General features: G+C 38.1%; 2 protein-coding genes across 2 annotated transcripts; one reads left to right on the top strand and one right to left on the bottom strand.

Annotated features, from left to right (window-relative positions):
• Positions 1–2,992: 2,992 nt before the first annotated feature.
• On the top strand, positions 2,993–17,265 carry chrna10a (cholinergic receptor, nicotinic, alpha 10a). Its single transcript, XM_015341143.2, has 5 exons — positions 2,993–3,441; positions 9,011–9,156; positions 9,926–10,080; positions 14,143–14,675; positions 16,232–17,265. Exons 1-5 carry the CDS (start codon positions 3,381–3,383, stop codon positions 16,906–16,908), a joined length of 1,572 nt encoding a protein of 523 aa, XP_015196629.1. The 5' UTR covers positions 2,993–3,380; the 3' UTR covers positions 16,909–17,265.
• Positions 17,266–18,762: 1,497 nt separating this feature from the next.
• On the bottom strand, positions 18,763–25,955 carry LOC102693281 (olfactory receptor 10A7-like). Its single transcript, XM_015341292.2, has 2 exons — positions 25,399–25,955; positions 18,763–18,829 (listed from the first exon to the last, which is right to left on the bottom strand). Exons 1-2 carry the CDS (start codon positions 25,953–25,955, stop codon positions 18,763–18,765), a joined length of 624 nt encoding a protein of 207 aa, XP_015196778.2.

The raw sequence follows: 25,955 nt of genomic DNA on the forward strand, positions 1-25,955 counted from the left end.
TCTGTGCTTTCTAGACTTGGGTTCTAGTCTCGTATTAAGTGCACTGTTAACAATGAATCATTTCCACGAACCTAAATTTAGACCTTTTGTGTCCCTTCTGGAACCTCAGGATTATTGTTACTGGAATGCAATCCTTATTCATATCTCTTCAGGCTTCTTATGTACTTTCTTTTTGAGCTAAGAAAGATTAATCAGAGAACATCACTAGTGTGCTTTTTTTATTTTGCATGGTGTTACGGATATTGTAGGGTTTATGCCTAAAAAATAAAATGAACTGCTAAGTTAAAATGAAAATGATTTTCACTTTATGCAAAAGTATAAAAGAAAATTGCTTTGATTTTTCAGTAAGTGTCTCTGTTCTGGAATTCTGGATAGCATTGCAATTTAACTGGTACCTCACCAATCTCAAATTCTGCTACAGGGGCGGACAGTAGATACTCTATTTGACTCAGTCAGGTGTCCATGTTAAGATGGTGAAATAGTCAGGGTTATAAGCCTAACATGCTGCAGGTTTTTCAGAAGCTGCCTTGGTAATGTAACAATTTTTTTTCTGTCAACCAGATACACGGATAATCTTAGTTGCAAAAATGTTAAGTGTACTATGGCTGTATTTGCCATTTGAATCTCTTTGCACAGACTCCATTCCTTGATCACTCCTCCAATTTGACATTGGAGAAGGAATTTCACAGCAAAGCACTTTTATTGCAAAAAGTGTCACAGCAAAATAAATCTAATCTTTAACTCGTGTTTTCATCATATGTGGCACTACCCTGATTGTTTAATCCTGGTGGATTATGTCTTTATGTACTTTTTGTGTCTAATCTTTCATGGAAAAGCCTCATCCCACCCTTTGCTGTACCTATTAAACAGCCTCAAAATAGCTTTAAAGATAGTGGGTCTTTAATCTGCTGAATGATTAAACATCAAGAACACATCACTGTGCTACAGCAAAAAGGCTATTATATTTTTTTTTCCTCCAATATACAAAGATGCACCAATCCTTTAACATGTGCTTATAAGCTGAAGGTGACAAGGTGGTGTACTGTTAACTCTCCCAGTCACGCTTAGTATGCAGAAATGGATGTGAGATGTCATTGTGTTTTCCACATTCAATTAAATGTATTTAAATTACTATTATCGGTTATCTTTCTGCATTGATTAACAGCTGCTGCTCACAGCAAAGATTGCCTTGCTCAGCATCTTGGGGAACTTCATCCCATGAGTTTCTCAAAGAGGAGTGCCTGGTACAGCTTGTACAATTAAAAGTGGTAATTAACCATTTCAGGTGGATGCTGCACAGTGGTGGTGGTGGTGGAGGGGAGTCCCCATTACCTGTAAAGTGCTTTGAGTGGAGTGTCCAGAAAAATGCTATATAAGTGTAAGCAATTATTACTTAATTTCCTTTGGTGCGGATGTTTCAGTAACTTATAATCAGTCTGTAGGTTGTTGCTTACCATTTTCAAATGGCATTTCCTATGGCCTCAATACCCCCTATCCAGTTGAATTGGAATTTGTACTGCAGCTTCTTTGTAATTCTCTTAATATGTTTAGAACAGAGTAACCGGAATGAGGCTGATTATATATTAATTATTTATGGGGCAAAGGTCAAAAAGCACCCAGGAATGGTTCAAGACAAAATGCTGGACTGTTCTGAAGTTGCCAGAAATGAGTGCAGACCTAAATGCGACTGAACACCAGAGAGACATCTGAAAACAGCAGTTGGGAGAAGGCACCCTTCAAATGAGGGAGAACTGGAGCCATTTGCACAAGAAGAGTGGGCCAAGCTGCCAGTACAGAGGTGCAGGAAGCTTATGGATGGCTATAGGAAGCGCTTGATTGCAGTTATTTTGACTAAAGCGTGTGCTAACAATTATTGAGAGTGGTGTGTCAATTTTTATCAAAGAATTTTGGAGACCAAATACTTTGGTCAATTTCAACTTCTTTTTTAGACAAAATTTAGATGGATTTGCAAAAGAGTGCAAGGGTGCCAATATTTTTGTCTATGACTGCATATATATTTCATTATAAATAAACTATATTCTTGAGCAGGATAATATTGATAGCATAAAAATGATAGCATTGGCACACGAATGATTCTGTAATCAACTACGTCATTCGATCTCCGTATGGCTTGGATTTTACGTTTAGGAAAAAGTAAATCCGTAATGGTCTAATGAAACGTGTGAAACGCGCCTCCATATGAAAAACTGAATTAATTTTTCATATTTTATTGTTCTTCATTAATAGAGAAATATTAGGAGGAACAGATATCCCTAGCTGTAACTTTCTAGACTATGTAACAGGTGGCTTAAAAGGCGACGGTAATTATTTCATTACGAAACAAAAAGGATTGATCACTCCAGATGAGCCTTTGATATTATATTCCCTTTTACAATGAACTTGATGCGCACATACTGTAGCTGTCCTTAGTCCTGAAATGTTGGCGTTGAAGATAAAAGTTAACAATACTCTAAACCTAAAATACAAGCAATAAAAACTCTCGAATTGCTTATGAACAAGGATTTGAGTGAGCTTTTTGCCTTTAACCATTTGTTACCTGATCCTCCATGAGTGCGTCTTCTACAAGTTTCTTGAGGTTACCGTTACATAGGAATTAGCCAGTACCTTCTCCTGCTAAATAATTCAAATGACCCTTCTCTCCGTTTCATTATTTACAGCCCTGCTACTATACAGTGAAAGAGTAGCCTTGACTCCAGACATTTTTCACTGAGAAATATCTTTATGTAGAGTTAGAAGCTAAAATTAAAACTTTGAAATAACTTTATAGTTAAATCCGACTTTAGCCTTGACCTAAAGTGTCATTTATTTATGATACAGGGAGTATCAGCTGGACAACGTTTCAATACGGTTCGGTGGAAATTAAATAAAAAAAGAAGAATGAACCAGACAGGAGGCAGAATAGTCCTGTAATCTTTAGTTAATCCTTGGACAAAGCTTGAATATTTTTTATTCCTGGGTACGTATCGTTTTATGTCGTCTGAATCCACAGCGGTGGCGGTTGGATGTGCTTAAGATAGCTAGACATGGGGGCCCCAGAAAAAAGAAAACTAAGGACATTTGCGTCATAACGATAAAGGGCCCTGCAGACAGAACACATGATAGCGCGATCAAGCCCGTCGATTTTGTCTTATTCGTCCGTCTCTTCACCGCCAGCGCAACGCATTGTCCAGGCAGGACTCGGGAAAAAGCTTTTCTCTCTCTTTCTTCCTCCCCCTCCTTTCTGCCTGTCCAGAACTACGCTCTGCGACTCCGCTCCCGAGTTCCAGTATATATTATGTTCAATTCCAATGCGTCTTTCTCCTTGTCTCACGTTTTGAAGACGGAATAAAAGTTTTTTTTTTCTTCCTGTTTCCAGCAAGATGAGAGTATGGACAGTGAGAGTAACCATGCGGTTCCTCCTCTGTTTGAATTTATTGCCAGGTATTGTCCGTTTTCATTCTGAATTGCAGATTGAATTTGATTACCGTTTCTGTCTTGGTACCCTGCAGCAGAGTTTCGAAGCGCTTTGCGCATTGTGCGTTACATTGCTAGTCTGTTTAGATGTGTGAAAACGGGAATTGCGGTCTTTTGTTAGGCGTAGTTTTTGAGAAGTACACATATTATCGCACACAGTATTCTTCAAAGTTTGATTTTGTTACCCCACGGGGTTGTGCTTTACTACGAGACGTTACCTAGCATCCCATTGTATTTATTAAACTGTTTTTATTTATTTTGAGTCAACTAACCATTGGTTTTAACAGAATTATCAGAAGAGCATCTTTATTTTTTAATAGGTTAAATCTATGACAAAGCTGATTGTCAAAGAAATAATTTTGTCTTACGAAAGTAGACTGCTACTGGTACAATATCAGTGACGTTTTCGCGTTCTGTGGTAGTACTGTATTGAGTCAGGTATTTATACCTTGTAAAACTAAAGCTACTATCATAGTTAATCCCGACTAGGACATCGTTGTCTGTGGTTCCAAAATTACGCATGGCTAGCTGCGATGTGTTTTGGGCAGAATGGCATAACGCATATCCTCATCCTCTGGATAAACATCAGAACTCGGGTGTTTATCTCTAAATAGGATTTGGCTCAAACTGAGACGCACAGAATAGTCAATAAATTATAAATAAATAGAAAATGGTCTGCTACTCACATTCTGAATCTAAGAATTATCAGCAATGATGGGTATCATATGTGCACCCCAGGATGGGCTGTGGTTTTACTGGAAATATCTTTCAATTTCATTTACACAATAATGTTGCATGTCCTGTGCTCCAGGAAAAAGCTTGGAACTCTGGTACCAGAAATGTGAACCCTTACCTGCTTGTAAATAATTAGTGCTCAGAACTCTCTTAACATAATATAACCAGATGCTAAAACTAACCACAAGATAAGACGTTTCCACCAGGTGCTGTAGCTATGCTTTATAAATAAATAAATGAGGGGAAGTGCCTCTTCTGTTCTTTGACTCAACTTCCCAGAGGTGATGGGAAAATAAGAGAGTGCAGTCTACAATATAATAGGTGCTATTCATTATTCCTAGAATATAATATGCCATAACTATGAAGCATTCATAAAAGTGTGAAATATTACAAAACACCTGACCTTGCTGATGTGACTTATTTCACCACTAAACTAATGATGAGTAGACTGGAAGGCTGATGTTCCTGTCTCTTTTGATCTTTGGGATAAATTGGAAGCTTTTGGCTTAAGGCTGCTCATTCAGGAGATAAGAAGGGCTCTCTTTACCTGCTTTATTTGAGTCTTTCAGCAATAGGACCTGCACAAATACAGCTTTCTCAGTAAGAAAGGTTTAAATGCAGACATCTATGCCGTACCTACTGTATAGTCCCATAAATCCACTCTCTAAGTTAATATTAGAGTTTTTGAAGTGTTCATCATGCAGCTGTTTTGAAAAGCTTATGTGTTTTTTCAGTTCACATCAGAGGAATTACAGACAAAAGAAATTGTTTTTCAGTATTTTTAAGTACAGACAGCTTTTCAACAAGTGTTAAGTATCAACTTGTTTCGCTTTGATAAATTAGATCTGACATGGTATTTTACATAACTGTATGTGAATAGCAGCAAAAACAGCTTTAAAATCCCACAAAAATACCCCCACAATTGTTAAATTTTGCATCTAAAACTCATTGACATTTAAACTTGTGATTAAAGCAACTGGTATAAAGTACAACATGCAGTGGGCTGATCTCGTGATCCGTGGTGTCTGTAACTGAATCCTTTAGAGGTAACTTCCTTTTCCTGTGAGACAAGATAAACATGTGCTCTGCCTTTCTGGTAATCTTAATGAGTTATTTGATATTAAACCAGGAAGATGAATTTGCATGTAATATTTCAGCATGCAAAGTCATACTTCACTCAAGTCTAGGCTCTGAGAGTCAGTGTTTCAGTCACACATGTTCTCAATAAGCTGTCATGCAATTTCATTAAAACCAGGTTGCCATAATGCAGACACTAAAATTATTATTGTTACTATTAATGAATTGTTGATTTAGACCAATCTCTATAGTTTCTAACATTAATAATTATAATGTCAACAGCTAATACTGCTATTATTAAGATTATGACTACATAAATGGTCATGTTTTTACTTTTATTCCGATTTTACTCCTGATAATATTTTCAAAGTTAGTACTAAAAAATGAAGACATCAAGACATCATAAGCAAAAAAATGCATTGCTATTCAGTGTATCTTTAGGGAAATGCATGCAACATACAGTAGTTAAGTCAGTTCTAAATACTGTATGTTCCTGGTCTAGGTGCTGCGTTATGATTCTGATGTCATTGACTGGATTATCTGAAATGATCCATGTCTCTTTTCATCTACACACCCACAGCTGTTTCCCTTGGATCTCAGCTCTGGAGCCTCTTGTTTTGGGTGATCTCATGTAATCCAGTGCACACTGTATGCTCTCACAAGCGGTTCTGGTTTTGTCAAATCCTGGCAATGATTCAGCTTACAATTGTGGACTAGAATACAAAGTTTAGTTCCTATTTTAATTGCTCATCCTCTTATGCTGTAAGATCCCTTTTGTTTCATTTCCAAAAGAACCAAGAGAGAAAACTTAACAGTTTCAGTAAAGAGACATATAAACACCTCTATCCAGACAATTCTATCCATCTGGTCGTGGCAGCTATTGAATTGTTCAGGCAAATAATGTCTCATCTTGTCCAGCTGTGAAGGGCAGTTTGTGCATCATGGGCATGTTAACTGCCTCATTAGGGATTAGAGTCTTCAGTCCCCCTGGCATCAGTTAATTGAAAGTGCCTGTGTAAATTGCTGACTGACTATACTGCTGCAAGCCCTATTTTTCAGAATCAAACTTCCCCAGATAGTACAAATGAGAAAGCCTGAAGCACAGTTATTCCCTGTCTTTGCAGTGATTCTATCTGAATGTTCATGCCAGGTATTGAGGAATAATGATATCGGCACACACTCCAGCAAGGCTGTGAGTCGAACATCTCTAATTACTTAGCATGGCAAAGAGCAATATTTTACAAGCTATACTCTCATTGAACCTCTCATAAGTCTTCACTAATATGTTAAAGGTCTCTCTGCCGTACACAGGAAATAGGTTCATATTCAGGGCTGCTATAAGAATTAAATGTGCTTGGCTAGTGTGTACTGCCCTGCAGCAGTAAAACCTCAGCAATGATAAGGTAGAGAAACGCTTGTAATATTGGTAACACACTTTGAATTTACTATAAAACACACTCATGTAAAAAAAATTGCAGTTGCCTCTGAAAAAAAGTTTGAAATTAATAATAATTCCTTATATTTATATACAGTAGCACGTTTTTAGACTCTCGCACTGAAAGCGCATTACAGGCAATGGGGAACTTTCCTTCACCACCACCAATGTGTAGTCCCACCTGGATAATGCCGTAGTGCAGCAGTTCTCTCACCACACACTAGCTATCAGTGGGGAGGAGAACAGAGTAATTAAGCCAATTTATTGATGGGGATTAGCAGAGGGCCATGCTTGGTAAAGACCGGGGGGAAGTTGTCCAGGAGACTGGGATAACATCTCTATTCTTTTCGAAATTGATGTGATATTAGTTTAACAGGGCTCTAGGAAGGAGAATGTCAATACCATATCTGGCAGCTGTGGTGTGTAAACATATCTCATTAGCATGTAGGCTGACCTACTATACGCTTTCTCATTACATAAACCTTCCACTTTAAAGAAGCAGAGGTGTGTGGCAGAGACGTGTCCTTCTGTGTGGGGAACGCACTGCATGCTCAACTAAGTCAGGTAACCAGTTAACCAGCAAATGACCCATTTTTTTTCTCATCAAATGGCTTGAGTCATGGTGCAGTAATCCTTCAGCTGTCGTTGGCATGTTCTGATGCCACATGGCGCAGAATGTAATTTCTAATCTATAAATTCCAAAAAGGCTTATCATCTGCTCTGTTTTTAACAGGCTGTGGCAGAAGACCTTGCTCCCCACTAACTACATTATTCTTAACTACGAGAGTTAGGAAGCATAACTCAAAACCGTCCCAAAGGTATAATTAATTATGGCAAAAGAATACTTGTGTTCTTCTTCCGAGGTTTCAATCACTTTATAATAAGTGATTTTTTCTTATTAAATTGAAGGCCCCCTCGAGCAATAAAATTGATTAATATTGGCTTTTTCTATATGATACCATATGTATGATATAGCCACACAAAGCCAAATACTTCCTCTGTGGTGCAGGCTGGACAACAGTGACATTTTAACAAATATGCTTTGGCATGTTTCTGGTATTTAAGGATTATGGTGGTCATCGTTATTCAAAAGGGATTAACAAAGATTATTGTGTGTAATTGGAAATGTCATGGGACATGTTAGAGTTCCCATTTGGTTTTATACAGCTGTCTCCTGGGATGCAGTGATTTATTTTGATACCCGGGGAATGCACATATGGATGGAGACATAAACAGACAACAGAGAACTTAATGAGACTTACAGCTGTTTGTTACTGCTGCTTCACAATGCAGGGATTTACCTGATCTCCACAGATGCATAGTCATGACAGATATGTAATCTGCTCCTGAATCCATCCTTGTGATTAGAATCTTCCAGGGCCATCTGTTGTGAAGACACATGTGCTTCTGATAGTTGCCTGGTGTCTAATGCCATTATGTTTTGTGGGATGTGAATTTTCACAGCATCTGAACTCTGTGGCACATTTAATAATAATTGTGTATTATGTTCAATTATGTCAATTTACCTTCATCTCCATTCCCTGAATTCTTTCTATGGATTGATCATCTAGTTCAGTTGCTTTCATAGTCTCTTTCTTTCTGATCTTTACCAGTTAAACAATATCTCTTTTAAATATGGAGCAAACTGTGCAGAAGATGTGACACAACTTCAAACAGAAGTATTTTCATAATTTGTCCTATATTTTTAGAATATCGTGATTTCAGTGTTACTGGTGCCAAAAACACCCTTGCGGTTCATATTATAACTGCATTTACAGTACAGAGAAAAGAGCAATGGCTGTGAGTCTTAGAACCTCACAGAGCTGGCATTAAAGTAGTTCTTAGGGAAAACTAAAGTGATGTTTAAAAAATATTCTGTTCTCATAGGAATTGAAGTATTGTTAACGGAATCAAGACAGAAAACTTCAACAATTAATGTGGACTTGGGCCTGTTAACAACTGATAATAGATGTACTGTAAGCAATACAAGAACCAGTATGATTAAATTAATTGAATACGTGTATAATTAATTACCTTGCCTCCATAACAGTACATACACCCTCTTAAACCACTTAGTATAAATTGGAAGTTGGGTCACAAAGAATCATGATTATTGAGACAGTGTTGTTCCTGCTTAAATATATAATACCCTAGTTTGGTATCCCCCAACAAATACATACCCAGGTGGTGATTTTAACAAGGAACTGAGAAGACAATGAAATAATTTATTGCAGACAGGAGTATTACCAGAATATGCCTCTAAAATGGGGAAAACTCTCTCTGTGACAGCCTGCTGGGGAGCCCAAGGGAAATATGCCCACAAGCTGCTGAATGATTTGTTTGCCAACTACACAAGTGCACTGAGGCCAGTGGAGGACACCGATAAAGCCATGAACGTCACTCTGCAGATCACCTTGTCCCAGATCATCGACATGGTGAGAATGTTCCCATGATGCTTCAGATTAAGGAAGTGGTTTTGCTGCATGGTTTCAGCAGTCTTATGTGCTACACCAGCAGAGCAGTTTTGCTTAAATTGCTTAATCCATTGCATGATGCCACTAGAGGTTAGAATTAATTGGCGATATTCATGCCATTTTTCCACAGTAGCATACCTGCACAAAATGAAAATTAAGATAATTAATTAATATTATGTGAAATTATTAATGAAATCTTAAATTAAATTAAAGTATTAATATTTACTTTGTATTATTGGTGTGCTAACCCCTATAGAATGTGTATCTGTATAAAAACAGACTGAGTAAGATTGTGAACGTACTGTAGCCAGCAAAATTATTGGTGAACAACAACAACTACAGCGTTCAGACTTTTACATCAAGCAAATGGCGCAGAAGCCCAATATAATCATTAACTGCCTTGACCACCCAGTGTACAGTGAATATGAGCTCCATCCTTCTGAGCGGTACTTTGGACTGCCTAGATTCAAGAGCAACAGAACTAAATCTTCTCTTATTCCCACAGCTATTAACCTGCTCAATCTGGATCATTGGCTGTATATTTACTTTGTCTATATATTTTCTTTTTCATCGTACATCTGTTAAATGCCTTGTGTGTTAAATATATTGTGTAATGTGTTATGTCTTTACCTGCCTGCAAAGCAAATTTCCCATTTGGGACAATAAAGTAAGTATCAGACAGACTCATAAAGAAGACTCTTGTCCTTGTAAGTGTTCCTCTCTGTTTCAGGATGAGCGGAACCAGATCCTCACAGCATACCTGTGGATCCGACAGGTGTGGATAGATGCATACCTCACCTGGAATAAGGATGATTATGATGGACTTGATACCATCCGCATACCTAGTAGTTATGTATGGAGACCTGATATAGTCCTATATAACAAGTAGGTCGGACTGGTATTAAGATCATCGGTTTGATCCCCATCCTTTCAACTGTCCGCCCCACACCTCTCTCCTTCCTCATTCTCTCCCTCCACATTGTCGAGGCACAAGGAGGACACTCCTAGAAGCTCCTTTTTCAAGGGAGTGTCCTCGCAGCTGAATATTTCTGCTTTTTACAGCAACATTACTCAGATTGTGCAGAGACCTCAGCTTTGTCTTACTGTAAGTTCTGATATTTCTGTCTTACAAATAACATACCCTAGTGAGGAGGCTTTGATGTGAGAAGGCACGAAGCTGTCAAGAACCAAAAAATAGAAAATCGTGTCAGATAAATATTGTTTTTTTAATACAAAATTTAAAATTCATGGTCAAAACTTTAATTCACAGTCAAGAACAATCATTTTCATGTTAATGTTTAGCGTAAAAACAAATGATAAAGTTTATATTTTACAGGGGTTTACCAGATATGTAACAAAGGACAATTGGTTTGGTATTACTTGAGCATAAAACAGGATTGATTACAAGCAACACATATTGTGTTGCAGTGGGAAGTAATCAAGTTAAGACTGACGTTTATGTACAGTGTAATGTATTAACACTGTAAATAATAGTGAGGCAGTTCAGAAGGTCTGCCTGTGTAACCTCTTGGAGGCAATAAAGCAGTTACTCTTGCCAGTTGCTGAATTAAGACAATACTTAAAAAATACCTGTAAAGTTAAATATGGGGAGAGCAAGACTCCCCCTATGTACTTTCTTGCATAAGCTATTCAAAACATAGCTAATATGAATTAACACAAAATTAAACATCATCACAGGCATTGAGAGCTTATTAACTATAGAGCTGAATGTGCCTCAACTGCCAACTGCACAGGCACAAGCAGCATGCCAGACCATAGAATGGAAGTACTGTCTGCCGAAATGTCTTTTTTGTAGATCTTTGCAGTGCCCGATACATATAAAAACACACAGAACTGTTTCTGTAAATGCTGCCTTGGCTCAATGCCACAGCTGCAGTTACAGAGCTTGGCTACAGAGCCTACAACAAGTGTACCGAAAACACGATCACTCCTCAGATCCAGATAAAGTGGTCTCCAGCACTCTGAGAGTAACGAATTGATAAAAAGCAGAAAACAGAAAACAGGGAGCAAGTAATGAAGACAAGCTCTTCTGCCTTTGCTTTCCTTGTGCCTTTGCTTCCATCCAGAAACCCACCATGGCGCTGTGGCTGATGACTGTGAGTACATACATATATTTAATAATTTTTGTTTTGTTACTGGTCAGGTTTTGTGAACAGGCCAAATTTGAACAGAAGTGCAATTTATGTACAAATCTCTTTTTTTTTTTGCCAGCAGGGGATATTTGGGACTGAGAAAATGGTATTTAACTGATGTGCTTATCTGGTCTGTGGCATTATTTGATTAATCTCCTGTAGAGGGGTTTTCAGTTCCAACATGTCTCCACTTTAATGGGATTTCATATTAACATTTCATATCTTCAAATACCAGCGATAAATTATTTTTCAATCCTAATACAACAGACAGATTTGTCTTCAGTTTGTCCAAGCCTTTGATATAATCAAACTGAAAGCTGGATTTAGAAAATAAATGAAGTATATGTTTGGTATCTGTTGCATCAATGAACATTGATGCAAATATGAAAAAAATAAGAAAGTAAGGAGCATCACAAAGCTGTCAAAACTAATTCTATATTTTCCTAAATACACTTAAGTTTGAATGTATTCACTCCCTGTATATTCGTTGTAAACACTTGCTGGAAATGTACTACAGCAGTGCTCTGTGGTCATGTGGTATTGTAGGTCCTCGAAGTTTTAAGAACATTATATTATATGTTATATTTATTTGGTAGTCATTAGATATAAAAGGAGGCTGCACATAGAAATAGTAAAGTTTGCATGATTAATCAGCACAGGGAAGATCAGAGAATTGTCAGACACAGGCAAATTGTTATTTGATCTCCATACAGTTGGCCGTGCCAGTTATGACTGTAGAGGTCATCACTGACATCAAGCTCAGTGGGATGTTTGCTATCCCACCAAAGAGGGAAGCTAAGGAAGTTTTACTCAAATGTCATGGCAACAACTAGGAAGGTTAGAAAAACAAAGCTCTCAAAAACTACCATTTGAAATTCACTTAATGATTCTGGTGTTTGGGGCAGAATCCCATAGCACCATAAAAAGTAAAGACACGAGTCTACCAAACAACAGCTACTTGACTCCAGGTCAGATGGGACCACATGATGTGGCTGGGTGACATACAAAATGAGTTTTTGGACAGTCTCATCAGTGGTAAGATCATCACAGAGTGGTGAATCTCAAGTTTCTAAAGAATGTCATCCCTTCTGTAAAGAGAGAGCATATTTTGACGCCTGTGATTCTGGTATCCTTTTTAGACTCTATTGACAGGTGGATTCCAAAAGTATATCGGATATTTTAGGTAATCTTGTGTTTTTTTCTGCTTAGAAGGTTAAGCTTGGTCGTAAGTGGACTTTACAGCATGATAAAGACCCAAAGCACCTAGTAACACATGGTTAAAGGAGCATAAACTGAATATTCCTGATTGGACAATAAAATGTCTGGACTGCAATTCAGATAAGATAAGATCACTATATAAGCCATATACAATTTCTTGCATTAGGAATTCATCTTTTCACATACCACAACTTGCTCTCCATGAGACACACAGACGGAGAGAAGCTTGGGGTCAGAGTGCATGGTCAGCCATTGTACAGAGCCCCTGGAGCAGTTGGGGTTAAGGGCCTTGCTCAGGGGCCCAACAGAGTAGGATTCCTCTGCCAGCCACAGGATTTGAACCAGCAACCTTCCAGCCACAGGCACAGATCCTTAGCTACAACAGATCCACTTATCCATGAATAGAGTATTTGTGACATGAACTAAAGACATTAACAAGTTGCATAATATTAAGGAACGGGAGACGTTCTAAATGGAGAAATGGTGAAATATCCCTATGGCGAAGGGTCTGAACCATTTAAAATGCTATAGGAAGGAATACTGGATATCTCCGTTTTTTACGTTAAATTATTGTTTATTCAACAAATACTGAGTCTACACTTCCAATTATTTTTGTGTGAAAATCAGCTTTCACTTACTTTTTATTAAAGGTATGAATACATTTGGAGTCAACAGTGGTTCCAGAACTAAATGTTCCATACCAAAAAATAATTCTCACTCTGCTGGTGTAACATTTGACACTAATACAGATTTGTTACTGAATCCTGTGTGCTTTGACACTAGGGGAAAACCAAGTGCTCCTGGCATTTTTTACATACTGTAGATGAGAGCTTGGGGATGTAATGTTTACAGAGGTCTAGATAATAAAAAAATAATTGATGAAGTTTCATGTGCTCTTAAAAGTAAACTTGGGTTGCTGCATAAACGTACTAAAAACAACAAGGCTGTTTATGAAAAACAAAAATGAAAGAGTCTGAAGATCAGTACTGATGATGCAGGTGATTCAATGAGATTTCTTTTCTGACCCAAGTGGCTCTGCCTTTCAATATACCGGGTTGCTTGCGTTTAAAAATTCATGCTGTTTCTGTTTTGCTCACAGGGGGTACTCACTGCATTGCAGGTTTTTCATGATAGTGTACATCGTCTGCTTGTCCCTGATAAAGGGACTTTCTGTTTTGCTGAAAGACCCAGCATGCAAACAATACAGAGTAAAAGGCAAGCGTTCCACATAGGCAAAAATGAATGCTAGAATCGTCTGATCTTGCAAAATCTGTCATTGCAGTCATTTTTGTGAGGTTAATTTAGAGGCTTGGTTATGAGGAATTATGTCTTTCAGTTGCGGTACATAATGCCATTAAAATTGTGCTCTACATACTGCACCTGTCCTTTCACAATTCAGCTATATTTAATGTCTTTACTCATATTATACACCAATGCAGGACATATAAGACAAAAGTGAACAACCCCTAACCAACAACCTGGGCATTCAGTTTACAACAGGGTATCGAGATGCCATTTCTAGTTCTGCAGCCCTTCCTCTCTCAGCAGGTGGTTTTGTGACTGCTCTGTGTTTCAGCGCCGATGACCAGTTCACGGGCTCGATGGAGACGAACGTGGTGATCAGACATGATGGCCAGATCATGTGGGACTCTCCAGCCATCACCAAGAGCTCCTGCAAGGTGGATGTCTCCTTCTTCCCCTTTGATGCCCAGCAGTGTCGGCTGACCTTTGGCTCCTGGACATACAATGGCAATCAAATCGATATCCTGAATGCGCTGGACACCGGGGATCTGACTGATTTCGTGGAGAATGTGGAGTGGGAAGTCCTAGGCATGCCGGCCAAGAAGAGTGTTATCCTGTATGGTTGCTGCTCTGATCCCTACCCCGATGTTACTTACACTCTCAATCTGAAGAGGAGGGCTTCCTTCTACGTCTTCAACTTGCTCATCCCCTGTGTCATGATCTCCTTTCTGGCCCCGCTTGGTTTCTACCTTCCTGCAGATTCTGGGGAGAAGGTTTCCCTGGGAGTCACTGTGCTGCTGGCTCTCACTGTCTTTCAGCTGCTGGTTGCTGAGAGCATGCCCCCTTCGGAGAATGTGCCACTCATTGGTGAGTCAGTTAGACATGACTGCATCAGTTCCTTGGGCTCATCTAAAGGCTAGTTATATGGGTAAGGGTTATAGACAGGCTGAGACCTGGGCAGATATTTAAAACAAGTAAACGACAGGCTTTTTAAAGTGTCTTTTTAAAGTATTATGATTTTGCATTTGTATTAAAACAATAGTTTTGTTTATTGAAGAGGTTTTGTTTATTGAAGAAACTCATATATGAGTGTTTACTTTGCAGTCAGCAACTTCAGTGCAAGTGAAAATAAATGAGGAAGAAACATATGCTGTAAATAATAATTGTTTCTGATTTTCCAGTGACTAAAGTTCTATATAAAATATATTGACTGTTATAATTGTAGTGGGAATACAGGCTAAACCAGATCTCTGAATTCTCACAAAAATGAGAAATATAGCATGAAAAAAATGTAAAGATGAAAATTCTATACTGTTAACTTGGTATGTAGACATACAGGAGCCAATGAGTTCAACATGATGCCATTAACATTGAGCAAAGGTGGTTAACTATTCAGAAATTATAGGAATTTTGAATTACTTTGTGGGATAATACTAAGATATGAATGAGAACAAAACAGGGCTGACATACAGATCCTTTAGGTTCAGATTATTTTATTTTCAGGACCAAAATGGTAATAGATGCATGAATAATTTAAAGCTGGGGCTGATGTAAACTTTACATGTTTGTAACTTCAGGTATATTAAACTAATGGTTGAACCTTTAATGAATTGAAAAAAATTGTCAGTTCATTTCTGTGCAGTGCTAGAAAGTGCTTAATTTCACTGGCTATCATCAGGAACCTTTCTGATTTTAAATTGCGTTCTTTAATTGGAGTAAGTATGGAACTGTATAGGAGGGGAATGTATTACAAGCTACACTGCCATGTTGTTAAAGCCGATACCCTGGCCTCTTTCAAGAAACAGCTGAATGATCCTCAGATCAATTAGCTAGAGAGTTTGAATGGCCATCTCTTGTTTGTGACCACTCTTATGTTTGAAGTCATTTATCGCCACAAGTGGCAATTAAAAACAAACAGATTTTCTTTGAAGAATTACATTTGACATGATAAATATGAGGTGGCACGGTGGTGCAGCGATTATTAGCATGGGCCCTGGGCTGCTTTAGTCTGTATATTCTCCCTGTGCTTGTAAAATGCACATCCTCTGCATGCTCCTATTTCCTCTCACAGCCTAATGAGATACTTTTAGGTTAATTGGCTTCTGGAAAAACTGGCTCTAGTGCAAGTGAGTACCATGTGATGGATTGGTGCCCCGTACTGGGTGTATCCAGCCTTGTGCCCATTACTTGCCAAGACAGTCTCTGGCTCCCCTGTGACCCTGTGTTGGATAAACCAGTAAAAAATGGATGGATGAATGGATAGTAGGACTGCTTTATTAATCAATCAGTATTCTCTATAGCACTTTTCAATCTAGAACATTCTCAAGGCACTTACAAAAACCTGAACTGAGTAGTGTAAAAAATGCCTCTACGTTTTTCTGTTGTACGAGCCTTATAAAAACATTATTTTCCTTTTCCCATAGGAAAATACTACATTGCCACAATGACCATGATTACTGCCTCAACTGCGTTGACCATTTTCATCATGAATATCCACCACTGCGGCCCGGAAGCCAAGCCAGTACCCAGATGGGCCAAAAAGGTCATCCTGCAGTATATGGCCAGAATCTTCTTTGTGTATGAAGTGGGTGAGAACTGCACCAGCCCCCAGCCCGAAAAACCAGAGCCCAGTTCTCAGACCAGCACGGGCTGGACCATGAATGGACAAGCCAGGAAAGACGACTTTGTGCTGAAGGTGAGGAGGAGTCAAGAGGGCCTGGCTCAAAAGATTCAGGCCCTCAAAGACGAGATAGAGCAGGGTGTGAGCCCCGATGGTACTGGTGGGGAACACCCCACCAAAACCTACGGCTCCTGGAAGGAGGAGGGGACATTTGTCAGTTTAGACCACGGAGACTTGAATGGTAGAGGAGGAAGTGTTAAAGGTAAGGAGGCAGTTTGCAAAGCCCAGTGTCTGTGCCACCATCAGCAGCTATTAAGGAACATTGAATACATCGCCAATTTCTACCGAGACCAGAGGGCCACCCAGAAAAGGACTGGTGAGTGGAAGAAGGTGGCCAAGGTCATGGACCGCTTCTTCATGTGGATCTTCTTCATCATGGTGTTCTTCATGAGCTTGCTCATCATGGGAAAGGCCTTATGAGGGATGAAGAACAGGCAAAAACCATTGAAATGACTGTTGACCATTCAGTTGGAAAATTAATGTCTCAGTAGTAAACATCCGTGGAAAGCAGTAAGAAACTAAGGGGTTACTTTTGTTTTGGTCTAAGTCTTAGAGCACTGTTACCAAGTAGTTTCTCCCAACTTTCTAATGCTGTTCCGAATTAGGTTGAGCAACCAGTTTCTGGCGAATATCAAGCCAAAAGAACCACCTTCCCAATGTCCCAAAAACCAATAAATAACTGAATTGCAAAAGAATGAAAATATGCTTTCTGAAAGTATTACTTATGTGTATTATGAAAAATGTAATAAAGTACCTTCCTTTTTATAATGTAGATAACTTTTAATCTTGCATTTTTTGTTACAATCACTAATACAGTACATTTTAGTTGACATTTGTTTAATTTGTATATGAAAAAATATAGGTTATCGTTGTCATGTCACAATGCTAGCATATGCAGGCAAGCTCCATGAAATGAAATATGGTGTAATGGTGCATGTGCTTACAAACTCTAACTCAATACACATCACAGTTTTGTTTTTTTCATGATAATTAAAACTATTTTCTGGAATGATATATTTAAAATGTGCATCTCATTCTAAACTTATAATTGTTCATACCCCAAGTCCATATGACCGTATCCTTACTCTTCTCTGTTATTGAAACAACTTTGAACTTTCTTCCAATTTCATGTTGAAAAAATGTGTACAAAGATTATATGAACCATCGAGGCAGGAAGCTTAAGATATTTGCAATTCAGCAATGTACTTTGCACTAGAAGGGCTAAATGGCAGTCATAATGCACAAGCAGTGCTATGTAGAAAAACAACTGCAACACCTAAGTGCAGATTGCAAGTCCTTACAAAACAGTACATACATTTTGGACACTTCACATATTTTGAGATGTTTAATAACTGGTTTTTGCACTTTGGCTTAAAGTGTAATGTGCCAAGGATCTATAAGTAGCATCTGCAGTACATTTTGGTTACACTTATATGAAGATCATTGTACAACTGTAAAACTTGCCTGCTGGCCACGAATCAATGACAAAACATTCCATTGTCTCAGAAAAAGAAGATGCCATGGAAAGAAACTTCAACACCAGGTTCAATTGCAGGGAAAACGTCAAGCACAAGCAGTCCTTGGACAAAGCACAAAAACTACACAAAAATGAGTTTTTGGACAGGCATTTAATGTAATGGCATGTGGTGACTTTCTCTGAATAGCTGACAATACTCTGGTGATTTGGTTACTGAATGTTTGCTGTCAGCCTGTTTAAGTAAAACGAATGAATTTAAAAGCATCTACAAATGACTAGAACCTACTTTCCATTTTAATTGATAAAAATCAATTATTTATTCTGAGTACTAAAATCGAATGGTTTGAAGGAGCTCTCAAAATGCATATAACCCTCTGCATGAAAAATAAAGAAATAATCTTAAATTATTATTAAATTATTAATTTAATAATTATTAAATTATTAAATAATATTAAATATTGGTTGTTCCTTCGTGAAATTGAATTAAAGTCAGTGTTATCCAATAAAAAATCCCCTGTATGAGGGTTTACTCTGTAATGCCAGGTGTGTGTACATCTTAAACACCATCATCATGAAAATTGAACAATTTCTGAAAGGATCACGAGATGGAGAGATTATTACGAGGTACTGATCCCCAAAACACAAAGTCACGGCATGGCAGCTTTTTGCCAATTTAGCTGTCAAGTCTGAACTAACAAAATAAGCAGAGTGTGAATATCCATTAATGTTGGACAATTATATATAATTGTGATATAACCCTTTGAAGACTACTTTAACTGTAGTTTGAATTTTCCTTACTATCTTAAATGCATAAAGGCAAGTCTGTTCACTTGGTTCCTGTACAGCAGAATCTTGCCCAAGAGCACTGTGCAATTCTACTGGTAATTCTCTTGAAATGCACAGAGTTATTAATGTACTCTTTTTATTGGGCTGCAGATGCATTTAATTGGTCTATAATTAGCATATTACTGTATTTATAATGTTTGCAGGAACAGAAAAAAACAGTACATTTCCTCCAAAAGGACAAGAAATAAAAACTCACTGACACATATTGGGAGAATTTTAGTTCCATTTAGTACCTAAAGGAAAGTTTTTATTAAATAATTAAATAATTGATTAAATGGCAAATACATAAAATACCTAATAGGTCAAATACATAATACAATTCTAGTTGTGATGACACTATGTTGGTCCTTTGTGTATTTGACTTTACACTTTCTGTCTTCAAAAATCTTTTTGTCAATTATTTTGTACACATATGAACTTGGAAAAAACAGCTACTGTACTTAAATAACATTAATAATTCTTAAATACCTGTTAAATAATCTATAAGGATTTGCAGTGAAAATGCAATTGCAAGAGTTTTATAAATCTTGCCCTGTTTTGCTAGGATTAAAAGATGCAGAGCTATACATTCTGCAGGAAAACAACTCTCTATGCAGTGTACTGTACCAATCCCCCAGTACCGAATAAGATTCTAAAATATTTTATTTGGTGTGTTTAACACTGATTTTTTTTCAGTTTACTCGGTTTCTAGATTCCACATAAATATCTTTTGCTGTTAACCATGTGAATACTTAATACTAATTTTGTTTCATTGAGTTGTCTTTTGGCCTCAGCTTTGAAGGTACACAAAGTAACACAATCTTCTCGTGCCTAATCAGCAGCAAACCCAGGTTATCGGGCTGTCCAAGTTAGAACAAAACAGAAAATTAAGTGAGGCCAATAGGAGAGGATGAGAATTTAAACGTACGGCAGAATGCCTAAGGTAAATTTACATACCCTTGCCTTTGCTTTTCATTGCATATTGTTCCGGGATTATACAGAAAATCTGATATACAGTAGCGGTAGTAACTAGAAAACCGCGATTAAATGTATCGTGAATGTGCATTGCGTTTTACTGTTCCTTTGCCAGTTATGTGAATTCAGTTCGCTTGTCGATTATCCTGTAAATGTCCTTTTTTAATGATTGTAGAGTTCATTTCAGAGTGTGTATTCTGCACATCGTAGTTTCGCTGTGTTGTGTAGTGTTGTTTAAATGCAACGAACCGCGACATATTATTGTTAATGCTAGGCATCTACGCTCCTTTCTTAAAAAGGTAAATAACACGAACCTTTTAAACAGTTTCCTATATCATAATTCATGCATATACAGTAAGTGTACAGTATGTATATGTATAACTGTATGATTTACTCTACATTTATATGTCTAAAAAAATTAGTAAATGGATGAAATTTATATTTATAATTTTTCACCTGTGGAAAGTCCTCTCCCATCCTCAAAAAAGTGTCTGGATACCATGCAATGGTGATTAAGTTACCACATTCAGCCATACACCTGTACTGTACCATTGTCCTAAACATATTGTAATGCTTACGGCCACCAGTGAGTGTGTAAGAGCGGTGACATCACCGCCCTTCCCTGTGATAGCAGGGGCTACAGCCGCTGGGCTGAAGGGAGATCTCTCTTTAGCTCAACAGGCTGTTGAGTGACGCCGGAGGCCTGGGTTCGAGTCCCCGACCGTGGGGGGCCCACCAGATGCGGCGGCGGCAAGGGGGCCCACCTGAACCCTATAGCGTTACATTGGTGTCAGCAGTGGGATGGGATAGCCCTTCCCCAAGGTCGGCGAGTTAAGCGGAGGAGAGTGTAACACTTACGGCCACCAGTGAGTGTGTAAGAGCCGGCTTAACAGAGCGGTGACATCACCGCCCTTCCCTGTGATAGCAGGGGCTACAGCCGCTGGGCTGAGGGGAGATCTATCTTTAGCTCAACAGGCTGGGTCCCTGTTGAGTGACGCGGGAGGCCTGGGTTCGAGTCCCCGATGGTGGGGGGCTGACCTGATGTGGCGGCGGCAAGGGCGCCCACCTTAACCCCGAAGTGTTACATTGGTGTCAGAGTGGGGTGGGATAGCCCTTCGCTGAGGTCGGCGAGTTAAGCGGGGGAGAGTGTAACGCATACGGCCACCATTGAGTGTGAAAGAGCTGGCTTACCAGAGCGGTGACGTCACCGCCCTCCCCTGTGATAGCAGGGGCCCGCAGCCCCTGGGCGAAGGGAGAACTTCCTTTAGCTCAAGCCGCTGGGTCCCTGTTGAGCTACGCTGGCGGTTGCGGGTTTGAATCCCCGACGGTGGGGGGCCGACTGAACCCCGGAGCGTTACAATATAAAATATTGAATTATCTAGAAAAAGAAGAACAGGTGTACAGGTGTATTTTGTTCTAAATAATCCATTAATGTAAGATTTATTCTTAAACTTTGAGCAAAATTACTTCTGCTGTCACAGGTTCTGTAAATAATAGAATATGAAGCACAGTACCAATCTGTGTCATATTTTATTGAAGCATATGAAAACAGAGAATGCTAACTTCTAAGATTAGATTTTCCATTTCTGCTGACTTTGTTTATGTGCACTGACATTGGAGTCATTGAAATCCAAGTGTCTGAACTGAACTTCCCGGAAGTGAGGTGACCTTACTCCTGCTGCACCTGTATAAGTATACATATAGAAAGGACAATTTAATTTGTTTTTCTTGAAAATGACATCGAATGAGATGTTTTCTACAAGTTTGTGTATTGTATTGTCATTTCTTTCATCACTGTTTGAAGAGGACGAGAGATATGCAAGATGTAAGATGTTTAAGGGTCATTCAATATTATAAACCACATTTGGGTGAAATTCATTACATAGTAAGCAAAACAGTCTTTATGGAAAAATCAAATTCCTGACACAGTTTTTTTTAGAAATCTGCACTCTGCTGTAAGATGATGCACTGGGCATCTATCTTAGATTCTATGACTTAAGCTTTATGGGTTTGAATGTTAGGGCTGCTTCATGTTTTTTTTAAAAGCTATTAAGATTAAGTTGATTCAAAAGTGATGAAAGGGCTCTGTAGACCTCCCAAATGGATAATATTTCTAAAGTATTTTCTGTCAAGGTGTTCATACCCATGTTTTCAGATTGTACCTGAGAATAAGACAGTATTTATTGCCTGCGTGATGCAGGAACACTGCCTGGAGGAATGCCAGACAGCTGCACAGTTGAGATGTACAGTATGCGCAGTAAATACAGTACATGAAAGATGACAATCTCTGACAGGCAGAAAGCCTCATAATGAGCTCTAACTTATGAAAAAGGGACACGTTTGACACTTCAAAGTGATTGCACTGTTCCAAATAAGAAGAATTTGCAAGAGACAACATCTTTGGCTCTCTCATTGGTAACAATTTGGTAGTAGATAGATGCAGGTCATTTTTGCAAAATTAGTGATTCCATTGTTGCTGGTGCTGGTGCTGAAATCAAACCTTTGATGGAAGTTAGAAATCTTGTTATTTTTGTCCCTGTTTTATTTAGAACAATCACACCAGACTCACTGGTTGAGGGGAGGGTGTGCTAACCATGCCAATTCTGTCGTTCAGTTGGTAGCCACAACTATGCGGTATGGAAGGCAAGCAGTGCCACCTGTCAGATTCTTTTCACATCCAGTATTTCAGACCCACCTTAAATCCAGTATTTAGTCTCAGTTTGTTTGTTACTGCTCTTAGTGTTCAGTTACTTATCTTCCAAGCTTTGCCTGTGCTTGCGTTCTCAACTTGTTCCAAGATTGCCCCTGTACTGTGCTTGTAATTTTAACCCTGGCTTGCTGTTTCTCCATCATTTCCTTGTTTTCCTTTGGTACTTGAAGGCTCTGAGGCTTCCTCTACCTTGACTTTACCTCTGCCTGATTCTGACTACAGTTCAAATGACATTTTCATGTTTGCCTGTTTCCTGAACCTGCACCTGATTCCAGTCTCCTGCCTCAGACCGTGTCACTGTTACTGAGAGTATAGCAGGAATGTGTACAATATGTAACAGCATAAGATTATCTTCCACCTGCATTACATTGCTTGGTTAAGATTCTTGCTCTTTCTGTCTGATGCTGAAGATAGATACTTTATTGATCCCGTGAGGGAAATTGCAGAGTTGCAAAGAATGACAGTTGTCTAATCTTAACGAAATATTGATACATGCCTGTATTTCGTTAAGATTAGACAACTGTCATTCTTTGCTTATTGCAGTATTTTTAAGGTACTTAATAGGCTTCTGTAATGTATGTCCTAAAGTCCTCTGCTCTTCTTCTACTACTATAAGTCATTATCTGTTTCTTTTATACATATTTTTGTTCATCTTTATTGAGAGTGTCAATAAATTCTTGAACCCACTGTACGTTGTTTTTGAAAAGCATTAATAAATTATTATACAGTTCCGAAACAATTTGTTTTTGCCTTAGAATCTTTTCCATATTTTTAGAATTAGCTTTTATATTTTTATGTACTGGACAATAAAAGAATGTTACCCTATGCTTGTATGTTTTTTTGAAAAATGAAAATATGCAGATTTTGGATATTGCCTGAACATATTGGTAGAATTTTGATTAATTTTGATCATTCATGACTGATTGATATACTCAAGAGGCTACAACTTGTTGCCTTTGAGTTAATTGTCTTTGAACATGTCACAGGCACCACCGCAGCCCTGGAATGAAGATTCAACATTGATTTTATGTTGCAATTATTTACTTACTTTTATTTATTTCCATATTTTATTACCTGGGATCCTAAAGCAAGTTCAAAAAGGTTCTAACTGAGAGCTTTTAAAGGAGAGTTTCTGTAATTAAGGATCAAGAATTTCTTTCCTCATGGCCTTGTATACAGACACTAATTAAAGCACTAAGGAGAACGTAATACAATTTGTGTTTGAAGTGAGACATTTTTTAAAGCTATTGTGCTGCATGACATCTCAGCAGTCTTAAGGTTAATAAGGTTTTAAAAGCTGACCTAACCTTTTGACAGACAGCAGTCATCTAAAGAAAGCTGTAATAACTTCCACAATGTTTATGATGTACTGTAGGTTTTCTGATTTATGATGAACAAATATATGATAATTAGCTGGATAGGGTAATTTCTCTGTGTTTTTTTGCAATTTGTTTTTTGTTCGTTATTATGATGTCAGAGCTGTAGCATTGTAAACATTGACTTCCTTTTAGTGAGTGTGCTGGCTTTTCCATTAAATGTCTTAGAAACAATACATTAAAAACATTTCTAAATACATCAGAGCAGCGTTCCTTTCACTCTAATATGCTTGAAACCTTTGAAAGTTTGAGTTATTCTAAATAGGAGGCAGTTTACGCTAGATTCATGTATTGTTTTTTGTGCTGATTTGAAATGGAAAAGCTACAAATTGCCTCTCATTTATCTGGATGGTGAACGGTACAACAGAACTTCAGCTTGTAATGCAATCAAGAAGTGTGTCTCTACAAATCAAACTTGTCAGTTTAATTATCATCGTGTGATAGTTTTTGAAAGGATTATATTAAAAGTAAATATCCCATATAAGAATGGAATATGACAATGGTGTATTGATTGAGTAACATGTGCATATGTACAAATAAGGAACGGGTAAATGTTTATTCCATGCTGAATGGAACAGAAAAGAAACACAAAGTTTCAGCTGTGGAGCCTTCTTTAGGTGTGAGTTGTGTCCACAACTGAAGAAGGCTCCACAGCCGAAACATTGTGTTTCTTTTCCTTTTTAGAATGGAATAAACCTTAACCTCTTTTTTTGCAGCCTATGCATGCTTCCTACTCAAACTCCATATTTACAAATAGCTGACTTCGGTGTAAGCCCGGAGTCATATTTCTCTTTTACTGAAGTTTACTAAAGCTTACTGCTGCCTCTGTACTAATTTAAAAACCTGTGCATTTACACACTGTAATTAAGCTCAGATTCAGGCAGAGTATTTAGGAACATATATAGGAAATTTGGAATTTACTATAGGCCTGAATTTGAAGACAAAGTGGAGCACTGTGCAGAAGGTTGTGTGAACTGCAGCAAATCCAGACTGATATTTTTTTTATCGAGCATAGAGCACTCTGCAAAGAGCTGGAAATAATATACAGTATATATTTCTTACATTAAAACACTTTAATGATCAAACTCAAACAGCTCCATGGGATTAAAGTAAAGAAGAAAACACAAAATATGTTTTCAGACTTTTTCGACTGTTAATATAATACAGAAGGAGAAACTGTAGCGCACGTAGAAAATATTTAACTGCTGAAAAAAAAGCTTTTATTTTTTGTATTAATAAAATATGAAAATACAGCCTTTCCCAGGATCATGTTCTTATTACATTAAATAGTATTGTAATATGATACAATTTAGTGTTGCATATGTTTTTGTAGCTTTGAATGCATTTTGAATTACCCAGCCTTCCCTGAAAATTCAAGTAACATTAAGATAGTTTCTTTAGTAACAAAAGGAGTCATAAAAAGCTGAGGTGCAGTCACACCAGACCTCCGGGGTAAGAACTGAAGATCAGTGGTGTCACCATTCAAGGACAAAATACGTAGAGAAACGTCTGGTTCTCAAGGAAAAGTTCTTTTTCTTGGGAAGTGTTTTCGTAAAGCTCTCTTTATCTCCTTGTTTCTGAAACTGTAAACAATAGGATTAACTAGAGGAGTCAGGAAACAGTTGACAATAGAGATTACCATTATGGCTCTTTGAGGAACGTTTTGAAACTTTACACTAATGTAAACACAGGAATGAGCTAGGTAGAAGGTAAGAACAACAATGAGGTGGGAAGAACAGGTGGAAAAGGCTTTAAGATGCCCATCAGAAGATCCAATTCTGAAAACTGACAAAATGATTTTGCTGTATGACCAAACTATGACTGTGAATGGGAAGTAGATTATTACAAGAGCAAGTCCAAGAGCTAGATCTAATAAAAATGTGGTGTCCATACAGGCAAGTCTCACCACAGGTGGGTAGTCACAAAACCAAAAAAACACTTGGTTGTTGCAGAAAGGTAACTGTGTTGCAAGAATCACGGCAATTGAAGCTCCACATAACCCTAAAATCCAAGCTGTAACTGCCAGGAGAGCACACACCCCATTGGTAACAATAGTGTTATAGTGCAGAGGCTTGCATATAGCAACATAACGATCATAAGCCAT

Source organism: Lepisosteus oculatus, chromosome 5, assembly GCF_040954835.1.
Source record: "Lepisosteus oculatus isolate fLepOcu1 chromosome 5, fLepOcu1.hap2, whole genome shotgun sequence".
In the NCBI taxonomy this organism is placed as follows: domain Eukaryota; kingdom Metazoa; phylum Chordata; class Actinopteri; order Semionotiformes; family Lepisosteidae; genus Lepisosteus; species Lepisosteus oculatus.